General features: G+C 44.3%; 1 protein-coding gene across 2 annotated transcripts in view; it reads left to right on the top strand.

Annotated features, from left to right (window-relative positions):
* The first annotated feature begins 21848 nt into the window (after window positions 1-21848).
* The window catches only part of LOC121549588 (RNA-binding Raly-like protein), a 76490-nt gene continuing 74738 nt past the window's right edge, over window positions 21849-23600 (top strand). For both annotated transcript variants that reach the window (XM_041861373.1, XM_041861372.1), the window contains exon 1: window positions 21849-21961. In XM_041861373.1, the coding sequence (XP_041717307.1) occupies window positions 21925-21961 (37 nt within the window). In that variant the 5' untranslated portion in view covers window positions 21849-21924. The remainder of the gene's footprint in view (window positions 21962-23600) is intronic.

Below are 23600 nucleotides of genomic sequence, written 5' to 3'. Positions count from 1 at the left end.
AACAATGTACCAGGCCAGCTGTGATTTTCAACTTGATAGCAATATTTTTTGGACTACCAAGAAATGTATTGGTGAATTATATTACTCATGCATTGAACTGCATCCATCTATTCTGCCAACAATGCCTTAATGTACTTCATGGAACGTTGAGTCAAATATAAACTATTTTTAAAACCTCTTATGATGTTGGTTTTGTGGCATAAACTGGGAATTTGATATTTTTCACTAATATTATGATTGTCTGTTTGTTTCATATCTGCAAAGTAGTTAAAACGCTGTCAGTTTCACATTAAACTTTAGGTCACCGGTTACTTTTTGTGCTAACGTGAAATGTTTTTTGTAATGGGAATTAATACTTGTAAATTTAAATTGGGAAATGCTTAATGGTTGTGTTTTTGTATTCTGATGATTGGAACCTATTGGCTTATTATATAAAGGCCTTATTGGTGGAGTGCTGCAGAGATGGTTGTCCTTCTGGAATATTCTCCCATCTCTACAGAAGAACTCTGGAGCTCTGTCAGTGACCATCGGGTTCTTGGTCACCTCCCTGACCAAGGCCCTTCTCCCCCAATTGCTTAGTTTGGCCGGGCGGCCAGCTCTAGGAAGAGTCGTGGTGGTTCCTAACTTCTTCCATTTAAGAATGATGGAGGCCACTGTGTTCTTGGGGACCTTCAATGCTTCAGAAATATTTTGCTACCCTTTCCCAGATCTTTGCCTCGACGCAATCCTATCTTGGATCTCTGCGGACAATTCCTTCGGCCTCATGGCTTGTTTTGTTTTTTCTCTGACATGCACTATCAACTGTGGGACCTTATATAGACAGGTGTGTGTTTTTCCAAATCATGTCCAATCAATTTAATTTACCACAGGTGGACTCCAATCAAGTTGCAGAAACATCTCAAGGATGATCAATGGAAACAGGATGCACCTGAGCTCAATTTCGAGTCTCATAGGAAATTATCTGAATACTTACGTTCTGATAAAAAAAAAAAAATATATATATATATATATACATTTGCATTTTAAAAAAACTGCTTTGTCATTATGGGGTATTGTGTGTAGATTGATGAGGGAAGTGCCTTGCAAAAGTATTCATCCCCATTGGCGTTTTTCCTATTTTGTTGCATTACAACCTGTAATTTAAATGGATTTTTATTTGAATTTCATGTAATGGACAAAAATTACTTGTTTCAAAAAATTCTAAAAAATAAATAACGGAAAAGTGGTGTGTGCATATGTATTCACCCCCTTTGCTATGAAGACCCTAAATAAGATCTGGTGTAACCAATTACCTTCAGAAGTCACATAATTAGTTAAATAATGTCCACCTGTGTGCAATCTAAGTGTCACATGATCTGTCACATGATCTCAGTATACATACACCTGTTCTGAAAGGCCCCAGAGTCTGCAATACCACTAAGCAAGGGGCACCATGAAGACCAAGGAGCTCTCCAAACAGGTCAGGGACGAAGTTGTGGAGAAGTGCAGATCATGGTTGGATTATAAAAAAATATCCGAAACTTTGAACATCCCACGGAGCACCATTAAATCCATTATTAAAAAATGGAAAGAATATGGCACCACAACAAACCTGCTAAGAGAGGGCTGCACACCAAAACTCATGCACCAGGCAATGAGTGCATTAATCAGATAGGCAACAAAGAGACCAAATATAACCCTGAAGGAGCTGCAAAGCTCCACAGCGGAGATTGGAGTATCTGTCCATAGGACCACTTTAAGCCATACACTTTTTTGAAGAGTGGTGAGAAAAAAGCAATTGCTTAAAGAAAAAAAAAGCAAACACGTTTGGTGTTCGCCAAAAGGCATGTGAGACTACCCAAACATATGGAAGAAGGTACTCTGGTCAGATGAAACTAAAATTGAGCTTTTTGGCCTTCAAAGAAAACGCTATGTCTGGCACAAACCCAACACATTTACATTTACATTTTAGTCATTTAGCAGACGCTCTTATCCAGAGCAACTTACAGCTAGTAGTGCATACATTTTTTCATACACCTCTCATCACCCTGAGAATACCATCCCCATAGATATAGCCTCTGGTTCTCCTCAGACTTAACTGCCCTTGACTAGCACAAAAACATCCTGTGACGTACTGCATTAGCATCAAATAGCCCACGCGATATGCAACTTTTCAGGGAAGTCAGGAACCAATATACACAAGCAGTTAGGAAAGCAAAGGCGAACTTTTTCAAACAGAAATCTGCATCCTGTAGCACTAACTCCAAAAAGTGTTGGGACACTGTAAAATCCATGGAGAATAAGAGTACCTCCTCCCAGCTGCCCACTGCACTGAGGCTAGAAACACTATTACCACTGATAAATCTACAATAATCAAGAATTTCAACAAGCATTTTGCTACGGCTGGCCATGCTTTCCACCTGGATACCACTACCCCGGCCACCAGCTCTGCACCCTCCACTGCAACTTGCCCATGCCCTCCCCCCCACTTCTCCTTCACACAAATTCAGACAGCTGATGTTCTGAAAGAGCTGCAAAATCTGGACCCCTACAAATCATCTGGGCTAGACAATCTGGACCCTTTCTAAAAATTGCCGCCGAAATTGTCGCAACCCCTATTACTAGCCTGTTCAACCTCTCTTTCGTAATGTCTGAGATCCCCAGAGATTGGAAAGCTGCCGCGGTCATCCCCCTCTTCAAAGGGGGTGACACTCTAGATCCAAACTGTTACAGACCTATATCCATCCTGCCCTGCCTTTTGAAAGCCAAGTTAACAAACAGATCACCGACTATTTCGAATCCCACCGTACCTTCTCCGCTATGCAATCTGGTTTCCAAGCTGGTCATGGGTGCACCTCAGCCACGTTCAAGGTCCTAAACAATATTATAACCGCGATCGATAATAGACAGTACTGTGCAGCCGTCTTCATCGACCTGGCCAAGGCTTTCGACTCTGTCAACCACTGCATTCTTATTGGCAGACTAAATAGCCTTGGTTTCTCAAATGACTGCCTCGCCTGGTTCACCAACTACTTCTCAGATAGAGCTCAATGTGTGAAATCGGAGGGCCTGTTGTCTGGACCTATGGCGGTCTCTATGGGGGTGCCACAGTGTTCAAATCTTGGGCCGACTCTTTTCTCTGTGTATATTATTGATGTCGTTCTTGCTGCTGGTGACTCTCAGATCCACCTCTACGCAGACGACACCATTTTGTATACATCTGGCCCTTCATTGGACACTGTGTTAACAAACCTCCAAACGAGCATCAATGCCGTACAACACTCCTTCAGTAGCCTCCAACTGCTCTTAAGCGCTAGTAAAACTAAATGCATGCTCTTCAACCAAACGCTGCTGGCACCCGCCCACCCGACTAGAATCACTACTCTCAATGGGTCTGACCTAGAGTATGTGGACAACTACAAATACCTAGGTGTCTGGTTAGACTGTAAACTCTCCTTCCAGACTCACATTAAGAATCTCCAATCCAAAGTTAAATCTAGAATCGGCTACCTATTTCGCAACAAATCCTCCTTCACTCATGCTGCCAAACATGCCCTCGTAAAACTGACTATCCTACCGATCCTTGACTTCGGCGATGTCATTTACAAAATAGCCTCCAACACTATACTCAGCAATCTGGATGTAGTCTATCACAGTGCCATCCGTTTTGTCACCAAAGCGTCATATACTACCCACCACTGTGACCTGTACGCTCTTGTTGGCTGGTCCTCACTACATCCAAGTGGCTAGATGTGCCAAGCTTATAGAGACATACCCTGAGAGACTTGCAGCTGTAATTGCTGCAAAGGTGGCTCTACAAAGTATTGGCTTTGGCGGGGTGAATAGTTATGCACGCTCAAGTTTTCTGTTTTTCTGTCTTATTTGTTGTTTGTTTCACCCCAAAAAATATTTTGCATCTTCAAAGTGGTAGGCATGTTGAAGATACATACGTAAAAATGTATGCACACATAACTGTAAGTCGCTTTGGATAAAAGCGTCTGCTAAATGGCATATTATTATTATTATTATTATTATTATTATTATTATTATTATTATTATTATTAAATGATACAAACCCCCAAAAAGGCAACAAAATAGGAAAAATGTCAAGGGGGCTGAATACTTTTGCAAGCCACTGTAATTTAATCAATTTTAGATATTTTTTAGTCATTTAGCAGACACTCTTATCCAGAGTGACTTACAGGAGCAATTAGGGTTAAGTGCCTTGCTCAAGGGCACATCAACAGATTTTTCACCTTGTCGGCTCGGGGATTAGAACCAGCAACCTCTCAGTTACTGGTACAACGCTCTTAACCACTAAGCTACCTGCCGCCCCGAATAAGGCTGCATCGTAACAAAATGTGGAAAAAGTCAAGGGGTCTGAATACTTTACAAATGCACTTTACAAATGCTGTTCATTGACTACAGCTCAGCCTTCAACACTATAGTACCTTCCAAGTTCATCATTACGCTCGGGGAACTGGTTCTGATCACCGCCCCGTGCAACTGGGTCCTAGACTTTGACGGGCCGCCCCCAGGTGGTGAAGGTAGGAAACAACACCTGCACTATGCTGTTCTTCAACACAGGGGTCCCACAAGGGTGCGTGCTCAGCCTCTTCCTCTACTCCCTGTTCACCCTTGACAGCGTGGCAACGCATGCCTCCAACTCAATCATCAAGTTTGCAGACGACACAACAGTAGTAGGCCTGATTTATATATGCTGCTTTGCGATCCATTAACCTCTTCATCACGATGTTCCCCATATCCGGGGTACTCCTCCCGCAATCACAAACAATGGCGTAGTACGGTTTTTAAACATTTGTGAATACCTGAATGTTATACACTACTGGAACGAGAAGCGTCTCAACTGTGAATCTAGCTAAACTGTTGTTGCCCAAATTAAATAATATTCCGACTCCAAGCAAATATATAAGCATATAACAAAACCAGTACTGTATTTTGAAACTGTGCATGCCTGTATATTCGTAGACAGGTAACGTATTTTTGTCAACCTATCTACACAAACGATACACCATTCAAAAGCTGCTAGCTCACAGATTCCAACAGTGATAGCTGTGTTCCTCTATGACCATGACTCACTAAACTATTAATCAAAGAACGTCAATAACAAACTTCCATTTTTTTTATCACAACAACAAACTGCGTCTTTGTTGTTTCTGTTACCAAAAGTAGTGTCTGATCGAATAAAACCACTTGAAAAGATACTCTAGGGTCTCTCTCTCATTCCGAGTTGATTTCAATGAGTTTCCATCGTTTTACATGGCCAACAATGTGTTTGAAGATTAAGTCAGTAGTTTGGTTCAATCACAACAGGCCCTGTTTTGTCGCCATCTTCTGGATATATGATGCAATCCCGGTGGTTTGTCATTGTTCTCATTTAATTCTACAGATCCAGAGCTTTCGATAGAGGGGTCACATGTCTATCGGTCCTCTGTAGCTCAATTGGTAGAGCATGGCGCTTGTAACGCCAGGGTAGTGGGTTTGATCCCCAGCACCACCCATACGTAAAAATGTATGCACACATGACTGTAAGTCGCTTTAGATAAAAGCGTCTGCTAAATGGCATATTATTATGTCAAAATCGACCAACCGGTTGTTGAAATATCCAAGTGCGCACCTCATTGTCTCATATTAGTTGACTTGCTGCGTTACGCACGGTTACGCAGAGCGCACCACAACACTAGAATTTCGGAGGTAAAACGCAAAGTTTATTCAAATATGGCAGGCTCTAGTAACAAATATACAGTTACAGAGGTGTTATTCATTGTAACAGATGAAAGTTGGACTCCATGTATCCCCATTGACTCTGAATCAGACGATGAGGACCTGCTTAGACCGGACGAACCAGACCCCAACGACGAGAACGAAGGTTATCGTGTCCAGGGCCCTACTCAAGCATCAGAAGAGTATGTAATCCCATTGTTATTTATTACTTCTAATACTACTATTACTAATTTATTGTATGAGTACAAAACATACATTCTAAAATATCTATTTGAGTAACTGAAGCTCAACGTAGCTTAGCTAGCTTAGCTTAGAGGCCCACGCGCAAGTTGACTTACAATAGAACGCTATGTGTAATATTTATTGTCATTGAATTATCACTTTAGTCAACATTCTCATAGTTATAACTATTTATTTTATATATCTGACTGATTTGAGTCAGATTTGTCAATGAATTAATAAAAGTGTGTTTTAGTCATGATTTTCTTTTCTCTTTTGTCTTGTTTGTACAGTGAAGATGATTATAGGGGTGGAAGGGGAAGCCACAGCTTCCCCTTCCTCAGGCAGAGCCTCCTCTTCCTCAGCCTGGCCTCTTGTCTAGACAACGCACTTCTGCTCCCCTCCCTCGGCCACGGTCTTCATCGGACACTGAGTCCCCTGTAAAGAGCCCTCAACCCAAAAGAAAAGGAAAAGCTTTCTCAAAGTCAGCGCATCCAAGTCAGCGTGGTGGAGGTAGGCCTGCCACTCCAAGAGTCGGGAAGGAAGAAGAGGAAGAAGAAGATAGGTGGCATAATAGAGAAGAGAAAAAAGTGTGTGACAACCCACCCAAGGACACCATATCATTGTTTATAGTTTTGGGATGTGTGTAATTTTTGTTTTTAAATTTGTTGTTTATAGTTTCTAATAAATCTGCTCAGTTTGGAGTCAAACTTTCCCATTGTATGGTTTATTTCAATGGGAACACGTATAGAGGTCTGGGAGAACATGGGAAACAACATCAAAACAGTTGTATTTTGATGGAATGTACACATAGTGATATGTTAGTGAAATTAAATGCCTTTTGCTGTCTGGTACCTAATAAAAGTCAAATGGCACTGATGGTGCCTAAATCTACCCAAATGTCTCCATTTGGTAATCCGCCTAAACATACTTCAACTAAAACCCCTACAACTTTGGTTTACTTTACTTTATTGGCATCAAACATCACATAAGTACTCATCAGATATTGGGCTATGGTCCCATAGTGTTTAGGGGCTGCAGCTGCATAAGTCCAATAAATTATTCCCTATAAAACCTGAAGTTACTTTCAGGCGGAATCAAAACCTCCCAATTTATGCTGTGTTCTAGCTTCATGTACTCTGACACAGTAATACCCACATTAATTATTTCACTTCAAGATACATATTCCATGTGTTACCTCTCTTTTGCTACCAAGATGTTGATAGCCCTTGTCGTTTTGGAGATATACTCTATTCAATTTGGGCATGCATTTTCGAGGCAGGCACTTTAGCCAGGTGCCTAGTGATGAAGAGGTTAACCGCAATGGTTACATTTATCTGATCAGTTATTGTTTTCTTGCTCAAACCGTGATCAACAACTGTCAAACCCAGACATTTCTCTCAAAACACAGGGATGTCGATTCGCATGTTATCAGAGGACCTTGAGCTCACCAAAAATCAGTAGTTTATTCTGACTGGATGTCACGATCGTCGAAGGAGGAGGACCAAGGTGCAGCGTGAAATGCAAACATACTTTATTATCAATAGTGATAACACGATAAACAAAACAACAAACGATAACGTGACGTCCTAGGTATAACACAACCAACACGGAACAAGATCCCACAACTACTGTGGGAAAACAGCCTGTCTAAATGTGGTTCCCAATCAGAGACAACCAGCAACAGCTGACACTCGTTGCCTCTGATTGAGAACCACTCTGGCCAACATAGAAATAGAACAACTAGATAATTAACATAGAACACAAAACACATAGAATCTACACACCCTGGCTCAACATATAGAGTCCCCAGAACCAGGGTGTGACAGTACCCCCCCCCCAAAGGCGCGGACTGCGACCGCGCCTAAACATAAACCAAACAGGGGAGGGCTGGGTGGGCATTCCTCCTCGGAGGCGATTCCGGCTCCGGGCTTGACCACCACCCTCCAACAATCCCCCCGTAGCGCCCCTGGTCCGGTCTGGCCCCGCTGGCTGGAGCTGGACTGGACATCGTAGGAGCGGAATGCTTAGGCTCCGGTGTGGAGCAGCTGACCGGTACCTGACCAGGCACCGGTGACCCAGGCATGGGTTGTGCCGGACTGACGACGCGCATCCCTGGCTTGGTGCGTGGAACAGGAACGGGCCGGACCGGGCTGACGATGCGCACCCCTGGCTTGGTGCGTGGAGCAGCAACGGGCCGGACCGGGCTGACGACGCGCACCCCTGGCTTGGTGCGTGGAGCAGGAACGGGCCGGACCGGGCTGACGATGCGCATCCCTGGCTTGGTGCATGGAGCAGGAACGGGCCGTACCGGGCTGACGATGCGCACCCCTGGCTTGGTGCGTGGAGCAGGAACGGGCCGTACCGGGCTGACGACTCGCACCCCTGGCTTAGTGTGAGTGGCAGGAACAGGCCGTACCGGGCTGACGACTCGCACCCCTGGCTTAATGCGAGTGGCAGGAACAGGCCGGGCCGGGCTGGCGACGCGCACCGTAGGCTTAGTGCGAGGAGCAGGAACAGGCCGGGCCGGGCTGGCGACGCGCACCGTAGGCTTGGTGCGAGGGGCAGGAACGGGCCGTACCGGGCTGGCGACGCGCACCATTAGCTTGGTACGGGGAGCAGGAACTGGCCGGGCCGGGCTGGCGACGCGCACCGTAGGCTTGGTGCGAGGGGCAGGAACAGGCCGGGCCGGGCTGGCGACGCGCACCATTAGCTTGGTGCGGGGAGCAGGAACAGGCCGGGCCGGGCTGGCGACGCGCACCGTAGGCTTGGTGCGAGGGGCAGGAACAGGCCGGGCCGGGCTGGCGACACGCACCGTAGGCTTGGTGCGAGGAGCAGGAACAGGCCGGGCTGGCGACGCGCACCGTAGGCTTGGTGCGAGGGGCAGGAACAGGCCGGGCCGGGCTGGTGACGCGCACCATCAACTTAGTGCGGGGAGCAGGAACGGGCCGGACCGGACTGGTGACACACACCACTTGCTTGGTGTGAGGAGCGGGACTGGGTTTCTTCATAACCCTCCGCTCCCTCAGCTGCCTACACAGTTCCTCTCGCCGTGCCTCTACTTTCTCCTTCTCCCTTATCGCCTCCAGTAGCTCCTCCCTCTGAACCACTAACTCCTGCTCCCTCTGGACCAATAGCCCCCTTAACCTGGTGGCCTCCCTACCTAACCTCCCAATACGCCCTGTAGCTGCCTCCTGCTGCCCCGTCGCCCATGCCGTGTGCCCCCCCTAAAAATATTTTGGGGTTGCCTCTCGTCCGTCCGCCGACAACACTGTTGACGCCGTTGCTCCTCTCCTGCCTGGGTCTCCCCCTTCATAGCCTTCCGGTACCGGACGGCCTCCTCCTCCATAATCTGCCCCCAACCGAGGAGGACATCACCAGGGTGTGACACTGGAATTGTTCCTCTCCTGCCACATACAAATTACTGACATGGCAAATTTGGACAGGACAAAAATGACAGATATAGTGTTTTTGTGTTTGTGCATGTAATTATATTATCCAACCACCCCCAGTAAAACTAATCCTGTCCGAATAGGGATTAAGGCAAGGGCTGTTTCAATCCCAATAAGCTGCTTAAGTTTTGTCAGGGAGACGTGTATGCGGTAGGCGAAGTCAAGAGCAGGACACCGAGCTACTGGCAGAACTTTTACTAGATTCAGTGCAACAAAACAAAGTACACTGGCAACCTCGAACAGCGAGGGAAAAATAACAAAACCTGCACACAAAGGCAACTGCCGCAAAGACCAAAACAATAACGCACAATACACAATGAGACACAGAGGGTATAAAAGGGAACACAATCAAGTAACACAATCAAGACATGCGCAGCGTTCCAGGTTTCCTCCGAGCGCTGAAACCACTCGTCCACCGCAGGGGCCTCGATCTGGCTCTGATGCCAAGGTGCCAGGACCGGCTGATATCCTAGCACACACTGAAAAGGCAAAGTGAGTTTTGGGCGATTTCTGCCCAGGGGACATATTTCGACCACTCCCCCTGGCAATAGGACCTCAGAAACCTACCCACATCCTGGTTCACTCTCTCCACCTGCCCGTTACTCTCGGGGTGAAACCTTGAGGTAAGGCTAATCGAGACCCCCAGGCGTTCCATAAACGCCTTCCAGACTCTAGAGGTGAACTGGGGACCCTGATCAGACACTATATCCTCAGGTACCCCGTAGTGCCGGAAGACGTGCGTAAACAGGGCGTCAGCAGTTTGTAGGGCTGTAGGGAGACCTGGCATAGGAATGAGATGGCAGGCCTTTGAAAACCAATCCACAACGACCAAGATCGTCGTATTCCCCTGGGAGGGGGGAAGGTCCATGACGAAATCCACCGAGAGGTGAGACCACGGTCGTTGTGGAACGGGTAGGGGTTGTAATTTCCCTCTGGGTAGGTGTCTAGGGGCCTTACACTGAGCGCACACCGAGCAGGAGGAAGCGTAAACCCTCACGTCCTTAGCCAAAGTGGGCCACCAGTACTTTCCACTAAGGCAGTGCACTGTCCGTCCAATACCAGGATGGCCAGAGGAAGGTGAGCCCAATATATTAATTGATTACGAACCTCGAGCGGCACGTACTTCCGACCCTCTGGACACTGTGGGGGAGTAGGATTGGTACGTCAAGCCCGCTCGATGTCCGCATCAACCTCCCATACCACCGGTGCCACCAGACAAGACTCCGGAAGTATGGGAGTAGGCTCAATGGACCTCTCCTCTGTGTCATATAGTCGGGACAGGGCGTCTGCCTTAGCGTTCTGTGACCCTGGTCTATAGGTGAGCGTAAACACAAATCGGGTGAAAAACATAGCGCGCCTGGCGAGGGTTCAGCCTCCTCGCCGCCCGGATGTACTCCAGGTTACGATGGTCAGTCAAAATGAGAAAAGGGTGTTTAGCCCCCTCAAGCCAATGCCTCCACACTTTCAGGGCTTGCACCACAGCCAACAGCTCCCTGTCCCCCACATCATAATTGCGCTCCACCGGACTGAGCTTCTTAGAAAAGAAAGCACAGGGGCGGAGTTTAGGCGGCGTACCCGAGCGCTGAGACAGTACAGCACCGATCCCAGCCTCGGACGCATCCACCTCAACTTGGAACGCCAAAGAGGGATCCGGATGCGCCAGCACCGGAGCCGAGGTAAACAGGTCCTTCAGATGCCCAAAAGCTCTGTCCGCCTCAGCCGACCACTGCAGACGCACCGGACCCCCCTTTAGCAGAGAGGTAATGGGAGCTGCTACCTGCCCAAAGCCCCGGATAAACCTCCAGTATTAATTTGCAAAACCCAAAAACCGCTGCACCTTCTTCACCGTAGAGGGAGTCGGCCAATTGCGCACGGCTGAAATACGGTCAATCTCCATCTCCACCCCTGACGCGAACAACCGGTGTCCCAGGAAGGAGATGGATTCCTGGAAGAACAGACATTTCTCTGCCTTTGCATACAGGTCATGCTCCAACAGTCTACCAAGCACCCGACGAACCAGGGACACATGCTCTGCGCGGGTAGCGGAGTATATTAGAATGTCATCAATATACACCACTACACCCTGTCCATGTAAGTCCCGGGAAATCTCATCCACAAACGATTGGAAGACTGAAGGAGCATTCATTAACCTGTATGGCATGACGAGGTACTCATAGTGACCCGAGGTGGTACGGAATGCTGTCTTCCACTCATCTCCCTTCCTAATGCGCACCAGGTTGTACGCGCTCCTGAGATCCAATTTTGTGAAGAATCGCGCCCCGTGTAATGACTCCGTCATACTAGCAATCAGAGGGAGTGGATAGCTATATTTGATGGTGATCTGATTGAGACCACGGTAGTCAATACACGGGCGTAAACCCCCATCTTTCTTCTTCACAAAAAAGAAACTTGAGGACGCAGGGGAAGTGGACGACCGTATGTATCCCTGTCTCAGCGATTCGGCGACATATGTTTCCATAGCCGCGGTCTCCTCCTGAGACAGAGGATACACATGGCTACGTGGAAGCGCAGCGCCTACTTGGAGGTTCATCGCACAATTCCCCTGTCGATGGGGTGGTAATTGAGTCGCCTTCTTTTTACAGAAGGCGAGAGCCAAATCGGCATATTCAGATGGAATGTGCATGGTGGGAACTTGGTTCGGACTTTCCACCGTCGTGGCCTCTATGGAAACACCCACACACCTCCCGACACACTGATCAGACCATCCCTTGAGAGCCCTCTGTTGCCATGAAATGTTGGGGTCATGAGACGTCAGCCCCAACACCACGGGAAACGCAGGAGAGTCAATGAAATACAACCTAATTATCTCCTCATGACCCTCCTGCGTTTTCATCCTGAGCGGCGCCGTGACCTCCCTAATCAACCCAGACCCCAAAGGGCGACTATCTAGGGCATGGATAGGGAAGGGCACCTCCACTGGAACTATAGGAATCCCTAACTTATGGGTGAAATGGCGGTCGATAAAATTCCCAGCTGCGCCTGAATCGACTAGCGCCTTATGCTGGGAATGAGGAGAAACCTCTGGAAACACAACTTTAATACACATATGCGCAACAGGGAGCTCTGGGTGAGTTGGGCGCCTACTCACCTGGAATGACTCATCAGTGCGCGGCCTACTGCCTCGATTCCGAGGAGACCATCCCCAGCACTGACCAGCAGTGTGTCCTCTGTGGCCACAGTTGGTGCAGGGGATGGCCTCTCTCCTGGTCTCTCTCCTAGTACCAGCACCTCCGAGCTCCATCGGGGTCGGCTCGGAAGTGCTGAAGGATGGAATGGCCGGCCCCGAGTCTGGACGTCCGCGGGTAGCCAACAGGGTGTCCAGGCGAATCGACATGTCCACCAGTTGATCGAAGGTTAGGTTGGTGTCCCTGCAGGCCAATTCCCGACGCACGTCCTCCCTCAGGCTACATCTGTAGTGGTCGATGAGGGCCCTCTCATTCCATCCCGCGTTGGCAGCCAGTGTCCGGAAGTCCAGTGCGAACTCCTGCGCGCTCCTCCTCCCCTGTCGAAGGTGGAATAGACGTTCACCCGCCGCCTTACCCTCTGGTGGATGATCGAATATTGCCCTGAAGCGGCGGGTGAACCCCGCGTAGTTGACTGTGTCGGCGTCTATTCCCCCCCACTCGGCGTTGGCCCACTCCAGCGCCTTGCCGGACAGACAGGAGATGAGGGCGGACACGCTCTCGTATCCCGAGGGCGCCGGGTGGATGGTTGCCAGGTAGAGTTCCACCTGGAGCAGGAAACCCTGACACCCGGCAGCTGTGCCATCATAAGCCCTCGGGAGCGAGAGCCGAATCCCACTGGACCCCGGAGATGAAGCGATGGGCATAGCTGATGGTGGTGGTATCGTCGGAGGAGGTGTAGACCAACTTCTTCTTTCCCATCGCTCCACGGTTTTCACCACCTGTTCCATGGCGGTGCCGAGAGCCTGGATCATAGCCGCTTGTTGTTCTACGCGCTCTTCTATTGATCCAGCTGGCACCGCCGCTCCTGCTGACTCCATGTCTAATAGGTGCGTTATTCTGTCAGGGCGACGTATATGTGGTAGGCGAAGTCAAGAGCAGGACACGAGCTACTGGCAGAACTTTTACTAGATTCAGTGCAACAAAACAAAGTACACTGGCAACCTCGAACAGCGAGGGAAAAATAACAAAACCCGCACACAAAGGCAACTGCCGCAAAGTCCAAAACAATAACGCACAATACACAATGAGACACAGAGGGTATTAAAGGGAACACAATCAAACATAATGGGAAACAGGTGTACACAATAAAGACTAAACAAGACAAACACCGAAACATCGATCGGCAGCAGCTAGTACTCCGGGGACGACGGACGTCGAAGCCTGCCCGAGCAAGGAGGAGGAGCAGCCTCGGCTGAATCCGTGACAATTTTGCTATTATGCACATAGCAACATAGGGAATGGTGCCAATTCAACAGTGGACTGAAGAATATGTTTCAGAACCACAGACAGCGACCATATCCAACGCGGGAGAAAGTGCATGTCTTATAAAATGATATTAGATTTATCAGTGTTGCTTTATTCTTTTTACATAATATAACCGTAAACAATTGCAGTATCACATGTCGTAGAGGGATGGACTGTGTCATCCCTGTGGCCTCCTCCATGGATTAGTCCACTGAGACAGGTGAGAATCAGACAGGTGTCTTGTGCGCCATGAAAATAATAAACATTCGCGACTGCTCAACTAAAGCAATCTCGGTCGACCAACAGCCTATTGGCCAAACAATCGACCAGTCGATGAAATGGGGTTATCCCTAATTCTCAGTAATGGTTACAGAAACGTTTTACTTGCTATAACTGTGACATGTTTAAAAAAAAATTATTAACCAGAGTTAATGCATGTAAGTCGCTCTGGATAAGAGTGTCTACTTAATGACCAAAATGTAAATGTAAAAATGAACACTTGCAAAGCACACTGCTGGGTATTATTATAATGAGCTCCGCCCTCAAACAATTTGTAGTTTGATCAATTTGGCCTTGTTTGGGGGTGGAGCTCATTAGAATAATACCCAGCAGTGTACTTTGCAAGTGTTCATTGTTACATTTACATTTTAGTCATTTAGCAGACACTCTTATCCAGAGCGATTTACAGTCAGTGCATTAAACAAAGGTAGGTAAACTAGAATATATCACAGTCATAGCAAGTAGAAAGATTATGTTACGTTACTGAGAATGTTTACTAACTACTGTGATATATTACTTCCAGTAATGCAAAATCTGCTGTTCTGCCCTTGATCAAGGCAGTTAACAACAACACCCTGGGTGCCGACGATATCGATTAAGGCAGCCCCCCGCACCTCTCTGATTCAGAGGGGTTGGGTTAAATGTGGAAGACACATTTTGGTTGAATGCATTCAGTTGTGCAAATGTGTGTTTCAGTAAAGGTCCTGTAAATCTACAGTTATTTACTGGCTTCTGTGCTGTCAGTCATTTACTGTAAAAATTACAGGATTTTATGTACAATGGGTATAGAAAGTCACCACCCCCTTTCAAAATGTTCACCTTTTGTTGCTTATAGCCTGAAATGAAAACATATAAAATCAGACTTTTTTCGGCTTTATTTACACACAGTAACCCACAATATCCAAGTGATTTTTTTTTATTGATTTTTTTATTTGAAAATTAATTTAAATTAAAAGAGTAAAATACCCTATTTGGATAAGTGAACACCCCCCTTAGAATTGCAATTGCAAACTTGCTGAGGTATAACCAACCACCTTCCAGATCACAAATCAAGCTAATTGGCTTCCATCGGTGATCAATTGTAGTGACTTTGATTAGTTCAGAATAAAACAATTGTTCATAGAGGACTCCACTGCTTAGTAGTGCAATTCAAAGCAAAGAATCCACTATGGGCGGAAAGGTACTTTCAAAAGATCTATGAGATAAAGTTGTGGAAAGGCATAACTGAGGGGATGGATATAAAAAAAATCCAAAGGGTTTTTCTATCCCTCGGAGCACAGTTAAGTGGAAGGCGTATGGCACCACCCAGACCCTGCATAGGTCAGGCCTTCCCTCCAAACTGGATGACCGGGCAAGGAGGAGACTGATCAGAGAGGCTACCAGGAAGCCAATGGTGACTTTGAAGGAGCTTCAGGCCTTTATGGCAAAGACTGGTCAATGTATGTATGTGACCACAATATCACAAGCGCTCCACAAATCTGGCCTCTATGGGAGAGTGGCAAGAAAAAAAACTATCCTCAAAAAAAGCAGCTCAAGTCTCGTTTGAGCTTTGCCAAAAAGCACATTATAGATTCCGAGGCCAAGTGGCAAAAGGTGCTGTGGTCAGGTGAGACCAAAATTGAACGTTTTGGCCTGAACGCAAAACGACATGTCTGGCGAAAACCCAAATCATCTTTCCACCCAAAGAACATAATGCCTATAGTAAAGCACGGCAGTGGCAGCATCCTGTTGTGGGGGTGTTTATCTTCAGCAGGGACTGGAGCACTTGTCAGGATAAAAGGGAAAATGAACAGTGCAAAATACCGACAGATTCTTAAGGAGAACCTGCAGTCCTCTGCCAGGAAGTTGAAAAAGGGAAGATGGTTCACGTTTCAACATGACAATGACCCAAAGCACACCGTCAAAGCAACCGTACAGTGGCTGAAGGACAAGAAGGTGAATGTCCTCGAGTGGCCTAGTCAGAGAGCCTCGACCTAAATCCCATCAAAAATCTGTGGAATGACTTGAAGAGTGCAGTCCATGAGCGGTCACCATGCAATTTGACTGAGCTTGAACAATTCTGCAAGAATGAATGGGCAAATATTGCACAGTCTAGGTGTGCAAAGTTAGTAGAGACATATTCAAAGAGACTCATGGCTGTAATTCAAGCAAAAGGTGGTTCCACCAAGTATTGACTCAGGGGGGAGGGGGAGGGGGAGGGGGGGGGGTGGTATTCACTTATCCAAATAGGGTATTTTACTGTTTTCATTGTAACTAATTTTCAGAGTTTTTTAAATTATTTTTTTCACTTGGATATTGTGGGTTAATGTTATTTACTATTGCTAATACTCCACAATTTAAACACTTCCCCCCAATCTCCCCTTTCTCTGATACAGTACATGTGTAAATATTGTACTATATAGTGTGCCTTCCCGTATTATACTTGCGCTAAAATGTATATTCTACTGAGCCATTTACTTTATGTATTCTTATCTTTTATTACTTCTTATTGTTGTTCCATTGTCGAGAAGGAACCTGCAAGTAAGTATTTAGTTGGACAGTGTATACCATGTGTATCCAATACATATGACTAATAATACTTGAAACTTGAGAGAGAGAAGAGGAGGAAATGTTTGCTTACAGATCCTCGTGACATGAATAAGACATTATTCAAGTCTCTCTTTCAATACACTGTTTCTATAAGGTACCATGAATATATGATTCATTCTTCTACATCGAAGTATTAAAACAACTATAAAAATACAATACAAATATGACTATATTTTTGTTTTTAATACAGAATTTAAGGATGCCTGGTTGATTTAAGAACTTGAGTTGAAAGTTGTGTCTTGTGGTAATGTGACATGGTACTGTCAAAGTTTGCAAAGAACCAGATTTCAGCAATATTTACTGGGGGAGGCAAGACAATGGTGGATGTGATGGAATCCAGCCCTGTACTGTAAGTGTGCTGCTACTGCTGCTGCTACTGCTGCTGCTCAGCTCTCCACCAGGGGATGCTCACTCCCATCTCATGTTCTGAAAGCACTATGAATCTTCATGTAAAATTCAAATAGACCAAGGATAGAAGGTGTTGCATTGATAGGAATAGCCCCATAGGGAAAAAAGTAATGGTTCATTGTGCTGTTCTCAATTTTGAGTACAGCTGTTTGCAGGATTCTGTCCCCAAATTGCCCATGTTTTTATGCAGACATGGACGAGTTGGAACAGATGCCTAGCCTAGACGAGAGCACCTGTTCTATTTCAAACTGTAACCCTTGTGGTGCTACTCATGCAAATTTGATTGACAATCAACTTTCCTCAATCAGTTTGCAATGCAGTAAAAAAAGAAAGAAAGTGCGCTTTGGTGCAATTTTCACAACTATTAGTACAAAACTCAAAACAGATCATCAAAAAGGCAGTTGTTTCAAAACTCTAAGCATATTTTCAATTGACTAAGTACAACACAAAATCATATAGTCACTTTTTGACCAAACTTAATCAATTTCTTATCTAGAAATACAGTGCATTCGGAAAGTATTCAGACCCCTTGACTTTTTCCACAATTTGTTAAGTTAAAGCCTTATTCTAAAATGTATTAAATAAATAAAAATCCTCATCAATCTACACACAATACCCCATAATGACAAAGTGAAAACACGTTTTTAGAAACGTTTGCAAATGTATTAAAAATAAAACCTAGAAATACGTTATTTACATAAGTATTCAGACCCTTTGCTATGAGACTCGAAATTGAGCTCAGGTGCATCCTGTTTCAATTTATCATCCTTGAGATGTTTCTACAACTTGATTGCATGTCAGTGCAAAAACCAAGCCATGAGGTCGAAGGAATTGTCCATAGAGCTCCGAGACAAGATTGTGTCGAGGCATAGATCTGGGGAAGGATACCAAAACATTTCTGAAGCATTGAAGGTCCCCAAGAACACAGTGGCCTCCATCATTCTTAAATGGAAGAAGTTTGGAACCACCAAGACGCTTCCTAGAGCTGGCCGCCCAGCCAAACTGAGCAATCGGGGGAGAAGGGCCTTGGTCAGGGAGGTGACCAAGAACCCGATGGTCACTCTTACAGAGTTTCAGAGTTCCTCTGTTGAGATACGAGAACCTTCCAGAAGGACAACCATCTCTGCAGCACTCCACCAATCAGGCCTTTATGGTAGAGTGGCCAGACGGAAGCCATTCCTCAGTAAAAGGCACATGACAACCCGCTTGGATTTTGCCAAAAGGCACCTAAAGGACTCTCAGACCATGAGAAACAAGATTTTCTGTTAATGATGAAACCAAGATTGAACTTTTTGGCCTGAATGCCAAGCATCATGTCTGGAGGAAACCTGGCACCATCCCTACGGTGAAGCATGGTGGTGGCAGCATGCTGTGGTGATGTTTTTCAGCGGCAGGAACTGAGAGACTACTCAGGATCGATGGAAAGATGAACGGAGCAAAGTACTGAGATCCTTGATGAAAACCTGCTCTAGAGCGCTTATGACCTCAGACTGGGGCGAAGGTTCACCTTCCAACAGGACAACGACCCTAGACAAACAGCCAAGACAATGCAGGAGTGGCATCGGGACAAGTCTCTGAATATCCTTGAGTGGCCCAGCCAGAGCCCGGACTTGAATCCACTTGAACATCTCTGGAGAGACCTGAAAATAGCTGTGCAGCGACGCTTACCATCCAACCTGACAGAGCTTGAGAGGATCTGCAGAGAAGAATGGGAGAAACTCCCCAAATACAGGTGTACCAAGCTTGTAGCATCATACTCGAGGCTGTAATCGCTGCCAAAAGTGCTTCAACACAGTACTGAGTAAAGGGTTTGAATACTTATTTAAATGTAATATTTCAGTTATTCTTTAAAAAAAATAATTGTTCTAAAAAATTCTAAAAACCTGTTTTTGCTTTGTCATTTTGGCATATTATGTGTAATAATGATGTAACGTAACAAAATGTGAAAAAGGTCAAGGGGTCTGAATACTCTCCGTACATGTTTCACATTGCAATACATTTTCATATAAAGTAATAGCTTTTCACAATGCAATGCTCACATTACTTTGATAATGATTATCTTCTCTTTTGTTAAAATACATTTTACTATTACTTAATCCGACTGCTCTTAATTGATACAAGGTGTCAAACGAGTTCAACAGGGATGCTGGCCCATGTTGACTCCCATGCTTCCCACAGTTGTCAAGTTGGCTGGATGTCCTTCGGGTGGTGGACCATTCTTGATACTGTACACATGGGATATTGTTGAGCTTGAAAAACTCAGCAGCTTTGCAGTTATTGACACACTCAAACTGGTGTGCCTGTTACCTACTGCCATATCTCGTTCAAAGGCACTTAAATTGTTTGTCCTGCCCATTCACCGTCAGAATGGCACACATACACAATCCATGTCTCAATTGTCTCAAGGCTTAAAAATCTTTATTTAACCTGTCTTCTCCCCATCACCCACACTGATTGAAGTGGATTTAACAGGTGACATCAATAAGGGATTATACCAATCACCTGGTCAGTCTATGTCATGGAAAGAGATAATGTTTTGTACACCCAGTGTATATACTCAAATCCAATATTATGAGGATGACTAATATGATTTTACTTCACAGTAAGTAAGGGGAGGGTTCACACTTCTTTACTAAAATTGCATAATTAATATACGACATGTACACTTTTATCCAAAGTGACAACAGCCCACTCTTTTGGTATGGTGACACCAGTGGGAATAAAACTCATAATTCTGGTGTTGCTAGTGCCATGCTCTTATAAACTGAGCCATGTACAGAACCACTACAATATGTATGAGCATACCACCTTCCTTTAGGCCATGGATGAGGCATGCAATGATTTCAATCCAGGCCTATGTCAGGCTTGGATTTGCCATGCCAAAAGGTTTTTCCCCAGGTGCATGAACAATGAGGATATTTACTGCGATTTCGATGAGAACCTATGGCCAAAAGCTGAAGACAGACTTGATGCAAACTAGAGCTGCTAAACATGATGTTTCTTTCATTTCTTTAATTTGATTACATTGTGGAAGATGTCTTCAATGATCATCACACCTTTGATCACACATGGGATAGAAGTTATGGAAACCTGATGTTCAGTTAATTTTAATGCGTAGTGAAAGTGAATTGCCTAATGTGAATACAGTGTAACGTACTATAATTTATAGATCTGTAGTATACTACATTCAAAGGCCAATTTTGAAACGTGTCTTACATTTTTTGCTATTGGATTAACTGGTTATTGAAATAACTAAATTGAGAAGATATCATTATGTTGTGTTTTGGTGATTAATACTTGTTTTGCTAAAATATTTTGGTTGAAGCTGGGAATATAAGATATGAACGATATGTACGATATGTTGCAGGAATTATAATTATTCTCTCAATAATATGATACCCTGCAACAATCGCGCATGAACAGTAGAGGGACCCACAGGAAAGAAATGAATGCCTCAAGGAAGGAACACTGATTAAGCTTTTATCAGTTTTGCTGATTGTTTTTTTGTGCAGAGGGACCACTGATTGACTATGTAGATTTGTATACCATATGTAGACTAAATTCACAGTGCTATGTGCAAAATATTTGTAATAATAATAACAATAATAATATGCCATTTAGCAGACGCTAAATGAAAGTTCTGATTATCCATTATTGTGCAGAATTTCATTGAATCCATTTGGTGGGAATTCATTCTCCCATTTGAGAATAAATAATAAACAGGTATGATTTATCATTTTAGAGGAGAGCTGTAGAATATTGATGGTTTCTAGCTATTTTCATACAATGCAATTGGATTTGATATTGTTAATCTCCACGGCATAATTCTCCTCTTGACAAAACATGTTGTAATTCAAACCGCATAGAGTACATTAGCTGAATAAAAAGCACAAGATCAACATACTGCTCCTCTTCTCCTTGTCTCCTTAGCAACAGAATCCCCATTAAAGACAGATAAGAATGTCCTCAAGAATACCCAGAGGTGGTACATTATTGAATATTGTAGTGACCCTGTCATTGTTAAACAAAATACCGTTTTTGTTGAATGAGTTGTATTGGCACAATAACACATTGTACACACACCTCACACGCGCATGGCACTGAGTTGATGTCCCTTCCCTTTCGGAATTTGCTACACTAGTGTCAGAAGTGGGATTGGACTTCAGTTGGGCAATTGGTGGTGTTTCTGTGTGGTAGTCTGAAAGAGTGTTAAAGAAACCCAAGTACTGCAGTCAGTCACCCTTATTAGCACAAGAGCTAGCCTCGTAGAAAGATACTTTTGGTCTCCACAAATTCACTATACATCCCTTGTCAGTCAGACATTCATGTCTTAATATGTTGGTTAGTCAATGGGAGAATAAGGCAATAGACTGGCTACATGACTATCATTAGTAGCAGCAGTTAGTTATGGCACATGATATGTCAGAATGTAATTACAATTATGCAGTATAATATGAGGACTTATTTCAGTGTTGAAACAAGTTAATACTGATGCAAAAGAATGATTGACCAGAAAGGCTTATCTCGTGCACATTCGACTTTTGAATCGGATTTGACTCCATAGATTTGACTCTATATGTCCTCTAATAATTCATTCTAGAGAGCATCCCAACATGTACAAAGAAACTCCCCCTCTCTGAATGCTGCGATTGGTATGGTCCTTTCTCAAGAAGTGGTTTCAATTCTCCTCTGAAAAGGCAGATTTATTTCAAGACAAATACCAGGTTGGATAAGGCTGACATTCTTGAGCATCGACGTGGTTTCAGAGGGGCTTTCATCTCACAAAACTGGACCCGTGTAGAATGACCATGTATAAGGGAAAGCGTCGTAATCAACGATGTAAGTTGCCCTGCATCCATACCAGTCTACTTGTTTAGAATAGATGATAACATATTTTTGTGTAGCGCGTGCCTTTATAGATTTTCTGAAGTTATCGATATGAACTCAGAATGTTTTCAGGGAAAGTGTTAACAACTTGATTGTGTAATTAACATGTAATTCATTATATTCAGTGCTGTTAAAAATTGGATGTAATAGCCTGTAGCTTTAATATAAAACACATGTAAATACAGGTAGGTAGGCTACATGGTTTAAGTGTCACTGAGGCTTTTAAATAATTCATTTGGTTTGTAAGAAGAGTTGGAAAGAGTAACACAAATGCTTGTCTTTGTAACTCAATTTATCTAAGCCAACTATTAAAGTCGAAGATAATAATCCTGTATTCTAAAGTAATGGTATTGTAGTCAAATGTCAGGAAAAGGTGTCATTATAGTGCACATCTTTGGGGTTTGGAACACATACTGTAGACAGGATAGCATTGCTCTGTGAATCTGTGAGTGCACGTGTGTGTGTGTGTGTGGTCATACCCATACCCATAGCCTTGCAACTCAGTACACTCTAAAAAGAAAAGGTTCCTGGAGAATCCTTTAGGGGTTCTTCAAATTGAAACTGTGGGGGCACCCCTATAAGTTCTTCAAATAACCGCTTTTAATGGATCCTCAAATAACCTTTTGGGGTTGATTTTAGAACTACACCCCCCCTATTATTATTATTATTATTATTATTAATAATAATAATAATAATAATAATAATAATAATAATAATACGCATAACAATATCACAATATTTTAGTTATCAGTGTTTATTATGATTTTAGTGGCAAAGCAGAATAAAAAAATCAAAATATGAGGTAAACTCCCAGCAGAGCCCCAAGTCCAATCGGTATATTCTCTGGCATGTTGATGTTCTCCATAGCCAGAATGATTTTGCAGTGCATGGTGATCGGACAGGTTTCCTGTTATATTCATCAGAGGTGGAGGGAGGGTGAAGTCTGTGAATCCCAAAAAATGTAATTATACAGAACATGCACACGACAGTATTCATACCGTGCTTCTACACCTGCATTACTAGCTGTTTGGGGTTTTAGGCTGGGTTTCTGTACAGCACTTCGAGATATTAGCTGATGTAAGAAGGGCTATATAAAATAAAATTGATAAAATTGATTGATTTTTGTGCTGAATGTGAATGAAAAAAACTGTTTTGATAATGGTTTTCACACACCTACCTTGTCCATAATGTAGAGGCCTATGGGATTTTCAATGAAGAGGTAAGGGAGGAGGATGGTAAATGTGATCTGCATAACATACCAATACCAATTGACATACCTTTGTATGCCTCCTTATACTATAGACACAAAAGTGAGCAGTTCAGTCATCTGCACCAATACAGCTAGCCTTCAACATATTCTTGTAGCCTACATATTCTTACCTCTGTCCATTGAATTTCGTCAATTTTCTGTTTTAGAAAGATTTGCACAAATATGAAAAGATAGATGGTATCATCATAAAACAATATCAATTTAGATCATACCATCACAAACCTTACCTTAAATGGAGGAGATCTTTACATTTTTCAGTTAAGTGCCTGTACCTGCTGTCCTTTCAAATCCAAATGTTTCAGTTGAGCAGTTCCTGCAAGA

Source organism: Coregonus clupeaformis, chromosome 34 (genome assembly GCF_020615455.1).
Source record: "Coregonus clupeaformis isolate EN_2021a chromosome 34, ASM2061545v1, whole genome shotgun sequence".
NCBI classification, from domain to species: Eukaryota; Metazoa; Chordata; class Actinopteri; order Salmoniformes; family Salmonidae; genus Coregonus; species Coregonus clupeaformis.
This window is presented reverse-complemented; position numbering and strand designations above follow the sequence as displayed.